A 20927-nucleotide genomic window follows, 5' to 3' on the forward strand; every position below is an offset into this window, starting at 1 on the left:
ATACACCTTTGTTTGGGCACTTTACAACATAAATTATGCTGAGTAACTTTTGGTTTCTAAATTCTGGCCACATTAAGTTCAATTTGAAGATAGCAAACATTCATTGAGGACCACTCTGTGGGCACTGTGCTGCAGACTGAGGACACAGAAAGCAGTTCCTGGGTCAATTAGTTCAGCAAGGAGATGGGGGTGGGAGAGAGGGACAGACTTGAAGTCGATACATATGGCACAGCGTGAGAGCTACTGTACCACAGGCGTGTGCAAGCTCCTGGAGACAAAGTCGTGGAGAGAGCCTGACCCTAGAAAGATGAATGAGCCAGGCCTGAGGAAGCAGAGGTGCCTGTCAGTTAGAGGGAGAATCAGGGTGGAGGCGTATTCCAGGTGATGGGAACAGCAGAAGCACAGAATTCGAGGTGTGTTCGTGTGCAAGCAGTTCACGGTTGACTGCAGCTCAAGTTCAGGATGGGAAATTATGGGCCATGAACCTCAAGTGGTCAATGTCTTTAAGGGCTATGCTGAGGAATCTGGATTTTACTTGGTGAGCCTATAACTTTCAAAAAATTTTTTTTTAAGTAGCAAAATCCTTTTTATCGGTTGACTTTTTTTTTTTTTAAAGTAGGCTTCACACCTAGTGCAGAGCCCAACACGGAGCTTGAATTCACAACCCTGAGATCAAGACCTGAGCTGAGATCAAGAGTCAGATGCTTAACCGACTGAGCCACCCCCGACAGACTTTAAATGCAGAATCCCCAAAGAGAAAATAGTAGAGCTCTACTGGTTGAAGGGGAGTCCTTATGCCCAAACCTGCCCCCTCCCCCATCCCCAGACCTCTGAGGAACATGGTTTGGAAAGCACTGACAGGGCACAGGGACATAGGAAGTGTTTGACTGGGCCAGTGCGCTCCTTTGTTCAGGCAAGTGTCACAATTTTTAGACCTCGGGAGCCAGAGTGAGAGAGAAGGAAACCTCTTTACGACCCACATGTGCGGTTTTTACACAGAACCATCCAGTAGGTCTGCAAACACTACAAAAGACTCTCTTGCAGGACTGTCAATATTGCAAAGGTGGGCCCCACGTCTGCTCTGCATCCCCCAGGCCTGGAACTTGTGGTCACTGTCACAGACGTGTGCTAATCACTTCCTGACTGACTGATGGCCAGAGGCAGCCGGGAGGTGCTGTCTGTGCATCCTTTCCTCCTTCCCTCTCACACTGGCTGTGCTGCACCCTTCACCTTTCGGTGCCCGAAGCACACTCCTTGGCAAGTGAGTGTCTTGGTATGAGTGTTAAGGGAAATCTGAATCCCGTTTCTAGTTCTTTCCCTAACCTTTCTACTCCAGCTTATCCCTCTACGCAACATGTGATTGCCTTTCATTTCTCAGAGACACGGAGAATTTATAAAATGTTACTTTTCAAAGCATCCTGAGTTCTTGGGAAGAAAGATGCTAGAACAATGACATCTTTATTGGCTGATAAGCTGCAGTGAGAGGGATTAGGAAGATGTTTATCTAAAGGCAGAGGCAAGGGCCCCAGAGCAGCAAGCAATTTTCTCACCAGCCCCTTCTGGCAGCCATCTTGCGGGATCTCCTCACTGGGATGACAGGAATGGCAGGAAGCTGGGGGGTGGGGCGCCGGCCTGCCTCCTCTCCCTCGGTACCACTAGGTTCTCCCTTCTTGCCCGGCTGGAGCCTCACAGGTTGCAAGGAGGAGATTGCGTAGCCCAGCATAGCTGGATCTGACCAAAAAAACCCCACCCATAAAGCAGGCAGTGTGGCAGGTGCCCTGTCTGTACGCCTCCCTCGGGTTTTTTTTTTTTTTTGCTTTTTAGGTCCCAGTTTAGTCAGTATTATCTCAAAAACTTGAACCATATGATAAACACTTGCTGGCCTTTACATTTCTTATTGTTCCTTTTGAGTACGTCATTCCTTATAACACTTGTTCCCCAATTCAGCAGGCACTGGAGTAAAGGGATTAACAAAAATCATGTCATTCTCCAAAGTTACTGAATCAGAACCCGCTGGGGATGGGCCCTTGGATAACTGCATTTTAAACAGGCTCTACAGGCGATGCCGATACGTACCAGGCTCTGACAATAACTGTCTTGTAGCCTTTTCCAGGCAGCTAACAAATTCTTGTCTAGTTTAAACTTTTTTCTTCCATGGAGGAATTTCAGCATGATCTGTGTCCTTTCTGCCTCTCGATGGGACTGAAGTCTTAAAAATGATTAATCTAAATGCTACACTCAATTACTTAACTGCAAAAATATAATATGCCAAACTATACAACCAGACTGTATCTACTTTGATAATTTAAGCAGAGGAGTGCCAGCCCAGCAGTGATCTCTTCTGCAGGACCAGGCAGGAGTTTAATTACGAGCTGGTAGGTCATGCAGCTGCCAATAATCTGGAGGCTGTTGACACTTCCGGCTTGATGGATATCTAAATCTAGTCTTAGGCTGCCACAGGAAATCTCCCGGCCTCCCTCGATCTGGAAGGAAGGCAGGTCCAGGTCCGACTGCCCAAGTCCCGCAAATGGGAAGAGGAAGGGAGCACAAAGTGAAATGAGGGCTCTGGGGAGTCCAATTCTCAGCAGGAACCTGCCCCCAGGCCCCTAGTCCCCAGGGCGGGGCTCTGGAGGTCAGGAGCCAGGGCTGTGAGGTTCTCTGCTGCCATCAAGACGGAACAGGATGGGGGCCCATGTCAGGCTCTGGGCACCATAATACAATCCTGTCTGATTAAAAGAAATTTCTGGTAATGAATTAAACAGACCCAAGGAAAAAAGGACACGGTGGCAATATATTCTCCCGGCACCCAGCACACAGAGGGGAAGAGGGGGAAGAGAGAAAGGAGACATAAATAAAAGGGACTACTCACTGGGGCTTTTTTCTTCAGCAAGGTCACAGGCACAGAGCAGGTCAGAATCGATTGAGATGGGTTTCTGCTTAATCCAAAACTTAGTGCTGGCTTTCTGATTCGTAACAGGGTCTATCTCTACTTTGTCTCCAGAGATACCTGTAAGGCCGGCGGCCCCGCCCCCGCGGGGGCCGGGGGGGAGAGGGTGGGGGAAGGACAAAAAAGAAGCCACAAAAAAGTGGAAGGTGTAAGTGATTTCAGTGTAATCATTTGACCTGTTTTGTATATTTTAAATTAGATGAACAAGAGCTCTTCCTTAGGGCTTTGGGGAATGCCACTGGCTTAAGACAGCCATAAGGAGACTCCAAAGGGCATACAGAAGATGCACAGCCTGGTTTCCCGCGTGGGTGAGTTGAGGGGAGAAACCACCAAGAAGCATATAGAAAGGTTAAAAAAACATGCCATCCTACATGCACCACAGATACAACACAGGGTTCACCTGCATAGTTAACCCTACATTATACCTCCGTATGGTAATGAAATAAACCATAACATAAAGTTCGTTAAGAAAAACATTTTGATCAGTGGTCTTTTTTTTTTTTTAATACACTAAAAATAGGAAAAATCTATCTTTGCTCTTCTCTGACACTAAATAATTATCCAAGCTATATTGATTGAGAGAAGTCACAGGAGGATCAAAGGTCCTTTAGATAAAACCTTCCAAGTTCAAGTCTTGGAGCTTTGCTTCAGTCTGCGGAGGTCACTGCTTCTCCAGCGTAGGGAGAAACAGCACTGGGTGTGAGATTTATGCAACAAAGACTTTATAACAGGAATGCAGCAGGTTAAATACTGGCACTGTGGGCTTCATTTTCAGAGCTGTGAAAGACATAACATACTGTACAGTCACTGGGAGCAAAGGTGTTGGGAGAACAAAGGTGATGCCTGGGATGAAAGGTGTCCTGGGATAACTGTGGCGACGCACAGCAATCGCTCTCCCAGGGTCACTGAGCAGCGTATGCTCGGCCCGACACACACGATCTAGACTAGATGCTCTCTTTTTCCACTTTTGCTGAAAATTGAGGACTCTGTTCATGAAGTGAGACAAAAACCTTCAATATGCCTTCCAGAGTGGGCCCCAGATAGAATCTTGAAAGTAACTAATGTTTCAGGCCATGGTTTAAAGGTCAGGGGCAAAGTGGAAAAAAAGCGAAATCAAACAAAGATATAAGAGATAATTAAAGCCATCAAATGTACATACTGTAACAAAAAAGACAATCAGAATTAACACATTTTGTTCCATGGATCACCTCAGAAATTTTTCAGTACGACGCTGAGAAAACTTAGTAGGCCAAAAGGAAAAGCAGATAAAAGAAACAGCTCAATTAAAAAACAAACAAAAAACCCCCCAAAACACAATGACCATAGTCTGTGAGCAAATTTAAAATTAAGCAAACGAACAAAAACTATATATATATATTAAAAAAACCATTCTAGTGATGAGGTCTGCCACACACTCCATTTCTATTTTATTTTCTGACTAAAGAAATCCCAAAGAGCGGTCAGACAAAGGCAGGAGACCATACAGACAACACCGGTCTCGTCTGCGGTCTTCACAGGAGACGATGCGGCACAGTTGCTTAACCCTGGTCATTACTGTGTGGTCTTTGGAAAAGATGAACTGGTATGTTTTTATTAATTGAACGCTGGAATTTGTCATTAGACATATTTCAGGAATACCATATTTCAATCAGGCATAATGTCATAAGTCCAATGGACTCCGGCCGTTCAGGTCTAGATGATTTCAGGAGGGTGAGAATGTATCAGGAGACCAATTTCATTACATTTCACTTAAAATAGATTACGACTACCCAGTTACACTCTTCCCTCCAATTTGGCCATTAATTGTTAAAGATCTGGACATTTCTATAGTTCCCTGAGAGAAGAAAAGTACTTACGCCATGGCTGCTGGTAGCAAGTGCGTTGTTGTTGTTTTTTTTTTTTTGTCCCTCCTCCTCCTTCTTCTTATTTTGACATTTATAACAGTCAAAACTGAGCAGAGCAAAATAAATGTGCATATCTCATATGTGGAATAAACCCTGCCCCACATTCCTTTCCCAGAAAGGGGGGGGGGGGGGAGTCATCACCAGAGAGACACAGCTTTAAAATTTTGTTCTACGGCCCTGCGACTCCTGAAGCCGTAGTCAGTCAATATTGTTAATGTACCTTGTTAATTTGATAGGATTTGTCAGGTAACTCCACTGGAAAATTATATAAAACTGTTCCAGATGAAAAGATGATAGTGACATGAATTAAAGTGATAGAACAATAGTGGAATATAAACCAGAAATGACACCCAAAGTGGCTGTTGATTTATTGCCGTACTGAGTTTGGTTCTGGGCTCCCATGTATATTAGTGCTACAAATCTGGGTCCATTTAGCAGAGGGATGCTCATACATACATCACCAGCTCCTGCTCCAAGCCAAGGTCACTCCCCATGGCATCAATCTTTTCAACAGAGCCTACTTCACAAAGCAGGACTTTTGTAACCATCTCAGATGTAACAGACTCTCATCCTCTTTCATCTTTCTTTTATCATGTAAAGTACACTTTAACTTCTATTATTTTTATCTGCAAATTGTTACTGTATAGTTCATCCATTTCGGGCTGTATCTCTGCATCAATTGCCTACTCTCTGCGTGGCCACAAAAACACTTTCCCAATGATGCCCTTTCTGGGGGTTACTGTGCAGTCACTGTTCGCAGAGGGGAACCCCAATTCTGGCGTTTGGGGATGAAGATGTGGGAGACTGAATGCATTAGGTTCAAGATGGGCAGGCAGGTGGAACACCATTTAAACAACTGGTGTGTTCCAAAAAAGTTGCCTGTAAATCAGATTTTTTCCGAATCAAATCACATTTTCCCACTGACTTCGAGTTCCAGAGATACTTTATATTCATTTTGGATTGATCTGTAATTGGCAGGAGCTCCCAACACTTTAGTCTGAAGTTTCTCTGCCCTGCAGGCTTTCAGTCAAGTAGTTAATGATCTGTAAAACACTCGCCTGCCTGGAGGAGTCACTATTTAAAGGAACCTGTAGGGGGATCTTTCCTGATGGGAAAAATCCTTTTGTACATTAAATAATCTCACTGTACTTGAGATGTGTGTGAGTCTCAGCTTCTTAACACAGGGCACACAGCCCACAGGAGCTGATCTGTGCTTGCTGGACAAGTGACAACCCTCTGCTTCTAGTTTGGCAGGCCCTGGGGCGGTTAGCCTTGGAGCCCATTCTCCTGGGCAGACCCAGAACCCACTGCTGAGGACAGTCTGCAGAATCTAGCCTGGAAGCAAACACAGACCTCTTCTGTCCCTGCCTTGGGGGTCCAAGGTCTCCTTCTTGGCTGGAAGGAGGAGGCAGCCTGGTGGAGAGGAGACCAGTTAGGAGGCTGGCACCACAGTCCATGCCAGGGGCAAAGAGGGGTGAACATTACCTGGCACCAAATATATGTTAGCATGGTTAGAAATCCTGTGTGCACGAATTCAAATCTCACAACGCCCGGATCAAACTGGTTACTGTATTTATCCCTATTTTATAGATGAGAAAATGGAAACCCAGGGCGGTTAAGTAACTTGCCCAAGATCACACAGCTAAAATGGGGCAAAGCTAGAATTTGGAGAAAGTCAGAAAATTTGGTCCCCAAATCTGTCCTCTCAGCCACTATGCTATTCTGCAAAAAACCATGCTTGGTATTTTCTATAACATGCACTAGGAGAGGTGAAGGTACGTGTCCAAGGTTGGGAAGCTTTTAAGTGGAAAAGCCATTTCATGCCCAGAGAGATCTTGTTCCTAAGTATGGCACTTCCCACTGCTCGGCATGGACGCATTCAGTTGAGTTGCAGATGTAATGAGAAATTCTGCTCAGCTAGTCTTTAGTATCCTCTTTCTTTCTTTCTTTCTTTCTTTTTTTTTTCTTTTCAACGTTTATTTATTTTTGGGATAGAGAGAGACAGAGCATGAACGGGGGAGGGGCAGAGAGAGAGAGAGACACAGAATGGGAAACAGGCTCCAGGCTCTGAGCGATCAGCCCAGAGCCTGACGCGGGGCTCGAACTCACGGACCGCGAGATCGTGACCTGGCTGAAGTCGGACGCTTAACCGACTGCGCCACCCAGGTGCCCCTAGTATCCTCTTTCAATGTTTTTTTGTTTTTGTTTTTGTTTTTTTTAAAGTGGGGATGGACAGGAAGAGAAGGAGAGAGAGAGAGAGGGAGAGAAACCCAAGCAGGCTCCATGCCATCAGGACAGGGTCCAATGTGGGGCTTGAACCCATGAACTATGAGATCATGACCTGAGCTGAAATCAAGAGTCGGACTCTTAACTGACTGAGCTCCCCCAGTGTCCTTTCTAAATTTTTACAAAGGAAAAAATAAACATTCAAATGTGCCAATAAATGCACACCTATTTTTGTTCAGACATGACAAACTGGAGCATGAAATCCTAGCAATATTCTTCTTTATGACCAATGAGCGTGGTTTTAATTTCCTTGGCTAAAGTTTTTGTGTAAAGTCACCGAAGGAAAGGCAGAGGCATTCCTTAAAGTGTCACTTACACAGTATGTGTAAGTATTTCAAATTATAAACACATGTCTATGAAAACAAGGGAAGTTGGCTTTTGTGAAGTTTCCATTTCTCCAACTTAAATGGCCAACAAAGGAACAGTTAATCCAACTACGATGGACTACAACACAACCACGAAAAATTCTGTATGAGAAAAGCTTGGAGTTGGAAAAGTTCTTCTGAAGCTAAGTGAAAAGAGCAGGAAAAATATTTATAGAAAAGAGATCAAAAGGATATGTTCCCAACGGGAACAGTGTCAATTCTGGCTAGTAGGATTAGGTCCTTTCCTTTTCTGTGTTTTTACAAAACAAAAAATTCACCCGAAATAAAAACAAACATCATTTTAGGAGCTGACATTTTCTTGGTTTCTACTCAGAATTCAGTACCCTTTCCCAACTTTCATGGTGTGGGGAAGGCAGTATGCTGAATCCGGTAACTGATAGTCATGAAGGCAAATCCTACATAAAGACCTACTTCCATCTAGCAGTTCTTAAGCACCCACGTGGCTGGGCTGCTGGGAAGGGCTCCCGTGGCTACATTATGGCCACCCTGGGGCCACTCTCACAAAACGCTGCCTGGCAGGGCTTCACCTGACCAGCTGTGGTAGGTGAGGAAGAGAGCATGAGGGCTGGCCCAAAGCAGACAGGGTCAGCCCCTTCCCTCAGAAATAAGTGAGGCCAACTGTCTCCTTTAACCAGCTCTCCCCCTACCCACTTATCCATAGCCATCCGTCATGACCTTTTCATGCTCCCACTTCTGACAGCTTCCAGATAGTGAGTCAAACCTCACTGGAAGCAAACTATCACGCCAACTGTCAAAGGTGGAAAACAATGCCTGATGGCTGTCCTAAGTCAATGCCAGCATATAAATCCTTCCCTAACAAGACGGCTCAAAATAAACAAAAATGCAACTCTTAATGTATATACAACTCTCTGGGGGGAACTGTTTGTCCAAGGCTTTAGAGTTATCACAAGGAGACCCTTGTCTGTTTTAACTACCCAAAAGATGTCCATAAAAGGAAATTAGCATGTATATCATCTTCTGCTAACAGACTGAATATCTACTTTGGGCAGCTCTGTGCTGGGTCCTTTTGTGTTGACCAACTTACTGAGAGCTTACTCACTTCTATCTGGAAGGCAGTAGAGCCCATTTTATATTTAAAGGCAGTAGTGCAGAGAGATTAGGGATAGAGACTTCAGAGTCAGAGAGTCCTGAGTCTGAATATCAGTTTCCTTAATTCCTAACTATGTGACTTTGGGCAAGGTGCTGTAAAATGGTGATGATAACAGAATCTACCTGCTGGGCTTTTGTGAGGATTAAATAAGACTTGTAAAGTGCTTGGAAATAGGGCTTCATATATCGCTGTGACCTACACCACTATTTCTCATGACTATCATTATCAGGAGTTAGGCACTGGGCTAAGGGATGTGACACAGACCCTGTGCTGAAAGTCTGGACAGGGAGCACAAGGAGAGCCGGGAGGGAGGTAAACAAGGGATGTGCTTGGCCCTAGTCTGGGGGCATTATCTGTGGGACCTGCTCTACATCACAGCCTTGGAAGAACCAGGATCCAGAATGACTGTCTGCCTGGGGAGACCAACATTCTCGCCCTCACGCATCCTTGCAATAACCTCCCATTACCAAGTGTCATTGGCCATACTTCTCTGCAACCTAGAGTCCATATTTGACACCAGGAAAACCGTTGTCACAGCTGGAGCAGTGGGACCACTCTTGCTAGGGGAACCCCCGGCACCTCCCAGCCACCTCCTAGGTCTCTAGATCTTGATTTTGCCGGCACATCCCCATTGTTGTCCTGGGTTAAGGTGCTTCTCCCTGGGTAAGCCTGAGCTTCCTCCTCTGTGAAAGGGGGTAACAAACAGTACCAGCTCCCAGGATGCCATGAAGATGGGGTGGCATAAGCATGTAAAACACTCAGCAGAATGCCTGGCACATAATAAGGGCTCGGGGTGCCTGGGTGGCTCAGTCGGTTAAGTGTCCGACTTTGGCTTAGGTCATGATCTCGTGGTCCATGAGTTAGAGCCCTGTGTTGGGCTCTGTGCTGACAGCTCAGAGCCTGGAGCCTGCTTCAGATTCTGCGTCTCCTTCTCTCTCTCTGCGCCCTCGCCCCGTCCCCCCCCCCACCCCCGTCTCAAAAGTAAATAAACATTAAAACAAATTTTTAAAAAGTAATAAGGGCTCAAGTTTTAAGTAAGATTATTACTGAGATGAACCGCAGAAAGGTGAAATGATGTACTTAGGCAGGGTGTATCAAGTCAGTAAATGGCAAAGCTGGGTTGAAAACCAGGTGTATCTGACCAACTCTGGGTTGTTTCCCAACCAGCCTGCCGCTTCCTACTGTCTCAGAGGTGCATGCTTGACTCCCAGGAGGCACAATCTCCCCTAAGGCACGCTTAAAATGCCCTTCTAAGAAGCTAAAACACCAGTTTGGCAAAAATTAGGGCATTTAATATTCCATGCCTCAGTGTATTTCCTCAGTTGTTATTTATTTGTTCAGACATCACGAGCTGTGGTTCATTCATCAATTTCCTACAACTTTGAATCCAAGACTAGAAAAGCTCCACTGTTGTTAAATCCTGGAGTAGTTTTTTATACAATTCTACAATCCTCTTGTCTTCGGGTTACCTAGAGCCTGTGAAAGCCTGGAAAAGCCCCTGGGAGTGCCACTGAACAACTCTTTGCTGGAGTGGATTGTGCTGAATCCACACAGCCAATCGATAGCATCCACAGAGCATTCAGGGAAGTCTTTGAAACTTGCCTGAATTTACACACAGGATCAGACACAAAGGCTGTTTGGGCTTAATGAGACCTCAGAGATCACCCAGTCTGGGGCTTTCATTCTCCATATGAAGAAATTGAGGCTCAGGGTGGGGATATGACTTGTCTGATGTCACCCATTAATGACAGCGCTGTACCCGTAATTCACATCCCCAGACTATCAGGCCAGGGTTTAAACAGACCACCTCTCCTGTCTCAATGCATCAAGTTTATATAGTGGGTATATTCACATCATGAGCAAATGCAATACAGTATAAAAAGCACTGTCTCCCTAAGGGACCCAAAATAGGTAACAATACAATATTTTAGCCACAACTATAATGATACCCAGTGGAGCCTTACATTCTTGAGATCAAGTGGGGGTACTGGGCCCCAGAATCACTGGTTCCATTCAAGGGCTAATCATCTGAAACCTTTTGGGAACCATAGCTAAGAGCTACCAATTCCAATGTGTGGTCAGTTAGGGACTCGGTGACAAGTGTGAGTATACTTGACTAGGCCTTTATCCTTGGAATGAAAACTAAGCAGTGGCCTGAACAGGAATGAGTCCATGAATACACACAGCACAGCATGGGCACAAGGGTGGAGCTGACTGGATGAGACCCGAGACTGTTCCACCCAGTAACACCTGTCCCTGTCTGAGGACTAAGCTCTCTCTGTAAGAAGGCGTTTACAAAGATTTTGTACTGAGGGAGTTAGATTCCCAAACTAAACATTCTCCTGGCAAGTAGATGCTTCAGGTGAGCTTTCAGTGTCTGTTAGGAAGCAGTATGTCATTTCCTAAGAGCATTTGTGATTATCACCTACAGAGGGTGGAAAGACCAGATCTTTCTCATGTTCAGGCCCTGGTATCATGTTGGAGCTCAAGTGCCGAGGTTGAGGGCCGGGTAAAAGGAATACAGAAGCTGGATGGACACTCCATTATCCTATTCCCATTAATTTCATTATGCCAATGGCTCTCCACTTTTCCCAGTTCTCAAGGCTTTCTCAACCATCTGAGGAACCTCATACATTGTCATTAGTAGCCCTGGAATACTCAACAGGTATTCTCAAAAGGGCAGATCTGGGAGCAAGGAATTAGAGGAAGGTACACAGTGAGAAAAAACCCCGAGAGCTTCTGAAATTTCCTATCAGGGGATCTTCCTTCAACCCAAGTACTGCAGTAAGCACTAATGTGGTAAATTTTTTTTTTTTTCTGGAGGCAGTCTTGAAAGTATTTGTCCTGCTATTTCATAAGCTCATTAGTACCTGTTAAACTCTATTCCAAATTTTGGTTCAGAAAATGTTGTCACAACAGGGACAGAATAATCGTGTGATACTAGAATTGCCATCCTCAAATTACTCAATGGACCCAGGGATTTTGGAGCTAAGTGTGATGAATGTCTCTCATGATCATTTTCATGTGTCTGAATGGAGGAGGAGATCTTAGTACTCAGTAAGAAAATGAAACAGAAATAGGAGGGAAAATCAATTCACTTGCTAAGAACCTACATTTCCAGATTATGTAATTACTCAAACTATACTCCACAGGTGCCCCAAGTGGAAAATAACAGGGGCAAATATTTTATTCATAGAGCCACACAGCACCAGAGTGAGCCCAAGGAGTAAAAAAAAAAAAAAAAAAAAAAAAAAAAAGTGCAGGCCACAGCTGCTTGCTTTCATTCAGTCTTGTGTTATTAATGTGCTTCTTAAGTTTGCATGCTGTATATTAAAAAACAGCAATGTAATGAAGTCCTCCTTGAGTGCTGGCTTGTAGGTATTGACCAGGGGGTTAAATGGTAAGTGCAACAGGACAGATAAACCAGGTTAGACAATAGATGGCAAATATGCTGCCTCTCATCATGTTCAGGCTCAGGGCAGGCATTTTTAATCAATCACAGAGTTTCTTTATGTTGCCCTCAGACGCAGCTCCAGATGCTGCCTCAGCATAATGCTCTGGGCAGCCATTACAAACTTGATTGGAGTCAGTTTATGAGATGAAACCTCTCTGCCTTCTCTATGATATGTGCTATTGTACTTGATACTTTTGATAAATAACTACCATGATCACAAGTGTTACGATTATACATATGGATTGTTTTATGAAGAGATAGTGGAGGCGACCACGAAACCTTTCAGAGAGATTTTATGAAACAGTCTTTATCTGTAAATCCTATACAGAATCTGTACATCTTACACAGAATGATGTTAGGTTATATATGCAATTATGACGCAGATGGAATTCATGGTATATTACAGATTCAGTGACCTATACCTTTGGTGCCATGGGGATAGGTCTATACTGACAAATGATAAAGGGAAGGGATCAAGTTAGCACAGTGGCACAACTGTCAAGGCACTTCTCAGCCTCAGACCCTATATCAGGGACTCCAAGCCAACCTTCCCAGTAAAAACAAGCCTTGGACCAAGAGATAAGGGGCAAGAAAGTCCTCTGGATGCTGAGATGCTGCATTTCCCAAACCCCACAATTACGGGGAGATTCTGACTAGCAGGCCCGAGATGAGATCAGGGACTCGGCGACCCTGATATACAGTCAGGGTCGCAATCGCTGCTCTGAGGTACTACGTAATTAAGAGGTACCCAACGGTGGTATCTTGGCCTTCTCTGCTCCGTTTCTTACGTGGATTTCTGGCAGCCTCTTGGCTAGTGCATCACAATCCGGCTTCTACCAGGCAGCCAACAAATACTTACTGACAGAACGCTATGGGTGTCCTAGATCCTGGTTGGCATCCGTACTTGACCCTTTGAGTTTGATTTTCTCCAAACCCATTTCAAGCGCCCAGCCTTGGCATTTTTGGCCGCACACGTCCTAGTGCCTGATCCTGTGGTCAGGCACCCAGCATCGGACATATGGGTAGATCACATTAATGGAAATGACCTCAACGTGGTATAAGCTCAAGCAAGGGCTACACTTAAGGGCATCTGTACTTTTAGGCCCAACACAGAGAGGAAGCAGACAAAATGAAATATTCCAAGGACGTTTTCAAGGAATACACGAATGGTTAGGCATGACGGTTTTGTGTGGTACACCTTCCAGGCTGGCACAGCAGGGATGGTGAATAGATTTCAACTTAAGAACCAACTTCAGGGGCGCCTGGGTGGCTTGGTCAGTCAAGCGTCCGACTCTTGGTTTCAGCTCAGGTCATGATCTCATGGTTTGTGGGCCTGAGCCCCTGTCGGGTTCTGTACTGACAGTGCATAGCCTACTTGGGATTCTCTCCCTCTCCCCCTCCTGCCCTCTCTCTCAAAATAAATAAATAAACATTAAAAACAAAACAAAACAAAAAAAGAACGAAATTGAACTGACTGCGAGGGCTCGCTTATAGGGTTGTGTTAGAAACGATTCTGAGGTCAGATCTGGGCCCAGAGGGAAGAAGGGCAGTGACTGACTGACAATGTGAACAGAGGATGGAACAGCGGTGTGCATGCTATGCTGACCCTGACCCCCAGATGCTAGGGCAGGGGGAAGAGTGAGGGTGTGCAGAATCTCTGGAACTGGCCAACTAGAAGTAATCACTTCCTTCGTGAAGGAAACCATGAAACTTTTCAGAGCGATTATTTGAGACATCCATGGCTTGATGCATCGGGTTCGTTGTATGGGACTGGGCTTCAGTCCCAGTTCTGTTACTGGGACTGGATACCCCACTGTCTATCCTGATGGCAGGGGGGGGGGGGGGGGGGAGGGAAGGAAAGTTAGTGCTTATTAAGTAATAGCTATGTGCCAGTAAACACTAAATTCTCTACATGCATCACATTACTTCACTTACTCCTCCAAGCCTTGGTTTTTTGTTATGAAATGGGAATAACATCATCACTGTTCTGTGTGGATTAAATAAGGTGATGGGGGGAAAGTTCACAGTACACTGAAAATTGTCCTAGAGCTAAAGAGTATTAGTGTGATGACAATTTGCATTCAAGGCATAATATAGTAGTTAGGTGCAGGACGAAGCTTTAGACAATCTGGATTCTGATCTCAGCTTCATTACTTGATGAGTAATTGTTCCCTATACCCTAGTTTCCTGATATAAAAAATGGAGATATTATCAGTACTATCCAGTAATAGTGATATAATTATAGGAGACAATGAATATAAGAGTGATCAGCGAAGTGCCTGGCACATAGCAAGCACTTGATAAATAACTGCCTTTAAAAATTGTAATTGTAATTCTGGGGCACCTGGGTGGCTCAATCATTAAGCATCTGACTTCAGCTCAGGTCACGATCTCACGGTTTGTGGGTTCGAGCCCCGCATCAGGCTCTGGGCTGACAGTGCACAGCCTGCTTGGGATTCTTTCTCCTCTCTCTCTCTCTCTCTCTCTGCCCTTCCCCCACTTGTGCTTTTTTTCTCAAAAGAAATAAATAAACTGAAGAAAATCGTAATTCTTCTTAATATTATTTACAAAGATCAGGTCTTTGCCCCAGGTTTCACTACGGGACTCCAATAAAGTTTTTCAATCACAGAAAAGTCTGGTGGAAAATCAGTTTAAGTTAGGGTCTTGCAGGTCCAAATTTGCGTCCCTCCTCGCTTTTCTCAGAAGCAGATGGCAGATGGTGAAAACGGGAGCACGGGCCACGACTACCCGATCGGGAGACAAGCAGCTGTGATGGTGCCGCGGAGCTGGGGGATTCTGATCGCTGCTGCGTGCTCCCGCGTACCACTGACTCAGAGTGGACGGGGAGTTTTCTGTGGAATCAGCAGGGCTACTGGGGAAATGCTGCACACAGACACTTACCACTTAGAAGAACTTGCCACAGGGGGCAAGTGAAATCTCTGCTCTGACTGACACAGGATGGATGAGCAGAGGAGACCATCCATCAGTGTCAGGAAAGATCTGAAGCACCTGGCTAGTCAGTTGAAATAAAATAAATTATTTACTGATCTCAGAATCCAGCTGCTCACTCAAATGCTCATAAAAGTGCGTTGTTTGCTGCCCTGTCCTTTACAGTAGAGTCAGTTTTGGAAAGAAGGAATTCCTGGATTACTCTGCCGGTTTTTGTTGTCGTTACTGTTAAAATGAAAGGGTGTCACCTGCTTCGCGAGGGAAAGGGGATCTGAAGTTATAGAACTCATCTACATGGCAACAGGAAATGAGCTTATTTATTAATCACATGGTATAATACTCACAGGCAGAGTTTATGTAATTGTCACAAAATTCCTTAGGACTAATATATGAAGTTTCTGTTCATAATGCTCTGTTTGTAAGACTGAGTGTAGATTCATAACTGAAACAGATATTCTGACAGTTGACTGTTCAGAAGCTCCTTGGAGCCATGACTCACCACCAGAGGGTGCCATGTGTACCACTGGAATCTTCCAGAGGTGACTGGGACCTGGCCTCTAGTCACACTTCTGAGAACCACTGCTCCTGGGAGAGATATCCTCACCACTGTCATCATCCACTTCTACCTGACAAGTGTCCTCCACTGTGGCTACAAGTGAAACTCTGCCAACAGAGCCACTACCTAATCTAAGTGATCTGGCTAATTTCAAGATGGTAGACTTGGACAGAAAGCAATGGGCAAAATAAGTAACAGTGACAATAGTAACAACAACTAAGATGAGCCTCCTTTCAGAATACAGCTTCTCTGCGCCAAACACTTTATTTTATTCTACCTTGAAAGGTAAACATTAGAATTCCCATTTTACAGATGACAAAAACTAAGCCTGAAAAGGGACTTGTCCAAGGAGACACTGGGGGTAAGTGGTAATGCTGGGATTTATTTTTTTATTTTTTATTAAAAAAAATTTTTTTTAACGTTTATTTATTTTGGAGACAGAGAGAGACAGAGCATGAACGGGGGAGGGTCAGAGAGAGGGAGACACAGAATCTGAAACAGGCTCCAGGCTCTGAGCTGTCAGCACAGAGCCCGACGCGGGGCTCGAACTCACGGACCGCGAGATCATGACCCAAGCCAAAGTCGGCCACTTAACCGACTGAGCCACCCAGGCGCCCTGGTAATGCTGGGATTTAAACCCAATCCTGACTACAGAGTTGGGCTCTTCCCACAGATCCTTTTGTGGACTTCTTCCTTTAAATGAATATACATGTCAGAATCTAATGAATTAAAGTTTGGCTTTTTTGCCTTTGGAAAAAAAAAACAGGGAAAGAAGCTCACGATCTTGGTAATCTTTCCAAAGCACTGCTTTTTTACCTTGGGGATGGGTGGATTTACTGATTGTGCTCTCTGGGAAAATCCCTGCCTTGTAGCCTGGACCTCTGTCTTGGCTGCAATCCGGCTACTTACTGGGCTCCTTAAAACCAGACCCACTCCTTTGTTACTGGGAAGGTACTGTAGGCAAACCCAAACTAGATGTCTGAGTAGCATTCTTATTTTAGTAAACTTTTAATTGAAAATATATCAACAGAAAATGCATGAGTTGTAAGAGTATCTATAACTTGATTTTTTCTTAAAAAAATTTTTTTTTTGATGTTTTTATTTATTTTTGAGAGAGAGAGAGAGAGAGAGAGAGAGAGCGCGCGCGCAAGTGAGAGAGTGAGCCGAGCTAGGGAGGGGCAGAGAGAAAGGGAGACACAGAATCCAAAGCAGGCTCCAGGCTCTGAGCTGCAGTGGGGCTCGAACTCATGAACCACGAGATCATGACCTGAGCCAAAGTTGGAAGCTCAACTGACTGAGCCACCCAGGAGCCCCGTGTAACTTGATTTTTTTCACAAAGTCTACATACCCATGTAATCGGTACCCAGATCAAGAAGCAGAACCTTACCAGCATCCCAAGTCTCCCCTGCAGTCACTACAGCTTCCTCTCCCAGCGGGATGACCATCTTCATTACTCCTGCACAGCAGATGACTGTATTTTTGGAAGGCAGCTACGCTCACCACTATAGCACCAACGCTATTTTTGTGTATTTTTGAATGGTACGTAGTGGAATAATATAGTACGTACTTCTACTCCCCCGCCCTTCTTGAATCTGGCTTCTTTTTGAGTAGCCTCATTATTTTTATTTCTATAAGTACCAGGAAAAGCAACTCCAGGAAGAAAAACACCAAAGAATTTTATGTTTAAGGATCCACATTAAATAAGCAATTTTTTTTACAATTTAGATATTTAGCTTCCTTCCTCTTTCTTTCTTTTCTTTCTCCTTCCTTCCTTCCTTCCTTCCTTCCTTCCTTCCTTCCTTCCTTCCTTCCTTCCTCCCTCCCTCCCTTCCTTCCTTCTTTTTTAAGGAGGCAGAAACAGGTCCAGAAAGAGGAAAAAAAAGGTGGGTTCTGTGTTTTGGTTCAAAGTTACTGGGTGCTAATCCATCTAGTTAGTCTGTTCGAATCCTCATCATCTTAGCAGCTGGTGTTTACTGAGGACTTGCTATGTGCCAGGTGCCTTTCTGAGTAGTGTGCATGTGTGGTGTCATTTCATCCCTGTAAGGACATCTGTGAGACAGGGATTATTATCCTCACTTTACAAATGAGGAAACAGAGGCTCTGAGTCATTTGCCTGTGGTGATACAGCGGACGAACGAGCCAGGGTTTGAACCCAGGCCTCTAGCTCCAGAGTCTGTCCGAAGCCCTGCCTCTCCACCACGAGCTCTCCTTTACAGGGGGTCCACCACCCGTCGGGCCCTGTGCTAAGTGCTTCACATGGCCTAACTTGCTCCCCAAGGCAATCCTAAGAAGTTGGTGCTACTGATATTCCCAGTTAGAATGGAATTGAGGCTCTGAAAGATGAAGGCACTTGCCTGACACAGCTGGTTACCGACAGAGCCACGATTCAGAGCTTTGCACATCCGAGGGTCCCCTCTTACCTACTAAGCTGTGCTGTCAGCGTGTTTCAAGCTCCAGTCAGTGAGGCTGGGAAGGAGTATTTGAAGAGATTTTTGAGGCTTATTACAAATTAGCCAGACTAACACCAGCATTACAAAAGACTTTACTATGAGACACATACGGAGCATTTGTGAGAAACCCAGAATCGGTGGGCCTCGACGTTGGAGTGCAAACCTACTCCCTTCACACACAAGCAAACGAGGTCCGGGAAGGGGTGGCGTGGCAGAGGCAGGTGGCAGAGCCAGGTCCGCTCCCTGACTAAGCCTGGCACCCACACCTGCTCCCTGCTCCCCCCAGTGTCCTTTCGGAGGGAGCAGGTGCACTTCAGTTGGCCAAACCAGGGTTCTGCTCCTCACACTACCACCTACCTGCTGTGTGAGCTTGGGCACAGACGTCACCTCTCTGCACCTCATTTACCTTCTTTGTTAGACGGGGAAGATACAAATACCCACCATCTAGGTAGTTTTGCAGAGTATGTAAAGCACTTAGCACAGTGTTTAACACACAGCAGACACCTATAAATGACAGCCGTGATGATGATGATATTATGTTGACTACTACGAGACTTCTACTCTTGTTACACGTAAGTCAAAACAGAAATGTAGCCTTAATTGGAACAGATTAATCCCAAATATTTGAGTATACGTGCTGCCGAAGCGAGCACAGATTAATCCCAAATATTAATTGAAAGTTCTGGATTATTCGGTGAGGATCCAAATATAACTTCTGAGATCATTAAAAAGCTTCCTGAATAAAGTCATGAATGAATAAGCAATGAATTCACCTGAGTTAAAAAAGGCAAGTGGCAATGCTACAAAGCGGTTCTAAGGATAGCATGTAGAAAATTACAGAATGAAAAGATTTATGGAACTTCACAGAAGTCAATCAGTTTGAAAAGAGTCTCAGGTTAGTTCTATTTCTAATCTTCTGCTTCATAAAAAAAGAAGACAAGACAGAGCACTCAGGTGGGAAAAAGGAGGTACTTTATATTTCACTGTTTAAACATTTTCTCTGAAAACAAATTACCGTCAGTCATTCAGGTCACATAAAAGCCAGATGTTGTTTCTCTCCCTGTTTCTACACTGACCACTGATACGAAGGGTTCAGTCCATCATCGGTTCATGTACTTACTTACCTAACTGGACATCGGTTGTGAATCGCAGTCTGTGGATCATGCTGACTTTGAATGACTTGTAATGGTGACTGCTCAGCATATCCTGTACCGTAGCTATGTCAATTTGTGAATCCTCCTCAAAAACCCCGTCTGCCCTTGAACCTGGGGAAGAAAAAGCAGTTTAACACATAAAGATACATGAGGCTTGGAAAATGGTGTCTGCTTAAAATGCTCTGGGATAAATTAAAATAATATGGGCTATTTAATTTAGAGAAGAAAAGGCTGAGCGATGACTCAATAATGCCATTCCAGTAAACAGAGAATGGTAACATATTCATCATTCAACAATTAATACCACAAACACTGCCTATTCTATGGCAGGCCCTTGGCTGGGCAGCAGGGAGTCACAAGGATAGAAAAACTGCTGCTCGCCAGAGGCTCTCCATCTCCACGAGAGTTAAGTTACAACCACAAAAGCATGGGTGGTCATCCTTCTTGCTTCTTTTCTGAATAATTTTTCCGATCATAAAAGTAATCCGTGCTCTTGGAGAAATCTTGTGCTTTCCAAGATTCTCAAACTGTGTGTTCATCAGTTTCCCGTCTTGCATCCCAGTCTCCACTGGTGTGGGCACGAGCCTGCTCACTCTCAGATGGGTGTAACAGTGTCCTCATGGGCCTTCCAGCCACCGAGCTCTCCCTGCAATCCAGCCACCATAGGACTGTCTGATTCATAAAGCTTTCTAAAGCCTAGATCACTTATTCACTCGTCAAATGTTTAGTGAGAGCTTCGTGCATGCCCAGTACCCTGAGAGGTGTACTGGGGACAAGTAAGAAGGCCAGTGCTCAAAAATCTTGCCTGGCTTCCCATGGCCTTCTGAACGAGGCACTGTTTTCAGCCAAGCAATCAAGGCTGTCCATAATCTCCCTAAAATGTAATTTTTCAATTTTACTTGTTATTTCTCAGCCATACCTTCTCTCAGCTCTTCCCAAACTCCTCAGACTGCACACAAGTCTAGATTTTTCTACTGCTGGCCCTTTGTTCATGTGGTAGGCCTTCCAAGCTTACCCTGGACTTGTCAAAACTCCACCCAAGGCGGCTCAAAGTCTATCTCCTCTTGAATTCCACAGCAGTTGGAATTTGTGAATCTTGGTCATACTGGACTCTGGGGCCAGACAGCCCTGGGCTTAATTCCTGTGCCTCTAACTTGCTATATGATCTAAGGTCAAGTGACTTTAAACTCTCTGGGCCCGTTTTTACCATGCACAGAATGTCAAAATGTATTTAAAGAATCTAACCATAATACACTTAGTAAACAGCAGTCATGATTGTTTTTATTCTACCGTCAGAGAGGACCATATTCAATCTTGCACTAGAATTGTTGACTGGTCACTCTGGCCTAATTTGGAAGCTTTTTGATGGTCGGTAAAGCTTCTCATTCATCTCTGTATCATTTACAAGCAGTGCAGGCAACCGGTATGCCCTCACTAAATTGTGCTAAGTAAATAAATAAAAAATACATAAAGAACCAGTGCGTTTGAGTGCTCACTAGACATCAGGCATGGCGCTAAGCTCTTTACACATGCACTTAAGCCTCATGACAACCTGGTGGGTACTCACTTTCTCTATTATACAGATGAGGAATCTGAGGCTTTGAGAGGTAAAGTCATGTGCCTGAGTCCACACTAAGCAAAGCTACATTATTTCCCGTTCCCCAGCTTAAAATGTGGTCTTCTGCAGGTGCAGCTACTGGTACCATTCACCAGTGGGAGGGAAGCACCTG

The 20927-nt window shown here is 44.7% G+C and overlaps 1 protein-coding gene across 6 annotated transcripts in view; it reads right to left on the reverse strand.

The window, feature by feature from the left end:
• The window catches only part of MAPKAP1 (MAPK associated protein 1), a 245077-nt gene that overhangs the window by 25197 nt on the left and 198953 nt on the right, over window positions 1-20927 (reverse strand). For 5 of the 6 annotated variants that reach the window (XM_040482323.1, XM_040482329.1, XM_040482324.1 and 2 more), the window contains 2 exons: window positions 19168-19308; window positions 2870-3007 (listed from right to left, as the gene is read on the reverse strand). In XM_040482323.1, coding sequence (XP_040338257.1) covers window positions 2870-3007; window positions 19168-19308 — 279 coding nt within the window. The remainder of the gene's footprint in view (window positions 1-2869; window positions 3008-19167; window positions 19309-20927) is intronic. The other variant, XM_040482325.1, reaches the window with a different exon arrangement.

This window comes from Herpailurus yagouaroundi, unplaced genomic scaffold (assembly GCF_014898765.1).
Source record: "Herpailurus yagouaroundi ecotype Mexico unplaced genomic scaffold, PumYag 160, whole genome shotgun sequence".
NCBI classification, from domain to species: domain Eukaryota; kingdom Metazoa; phylum Chordata; class Mammalia; order Carnivora; family Felidae; genus Herpailurus; species Herpailurus yagouaroundi.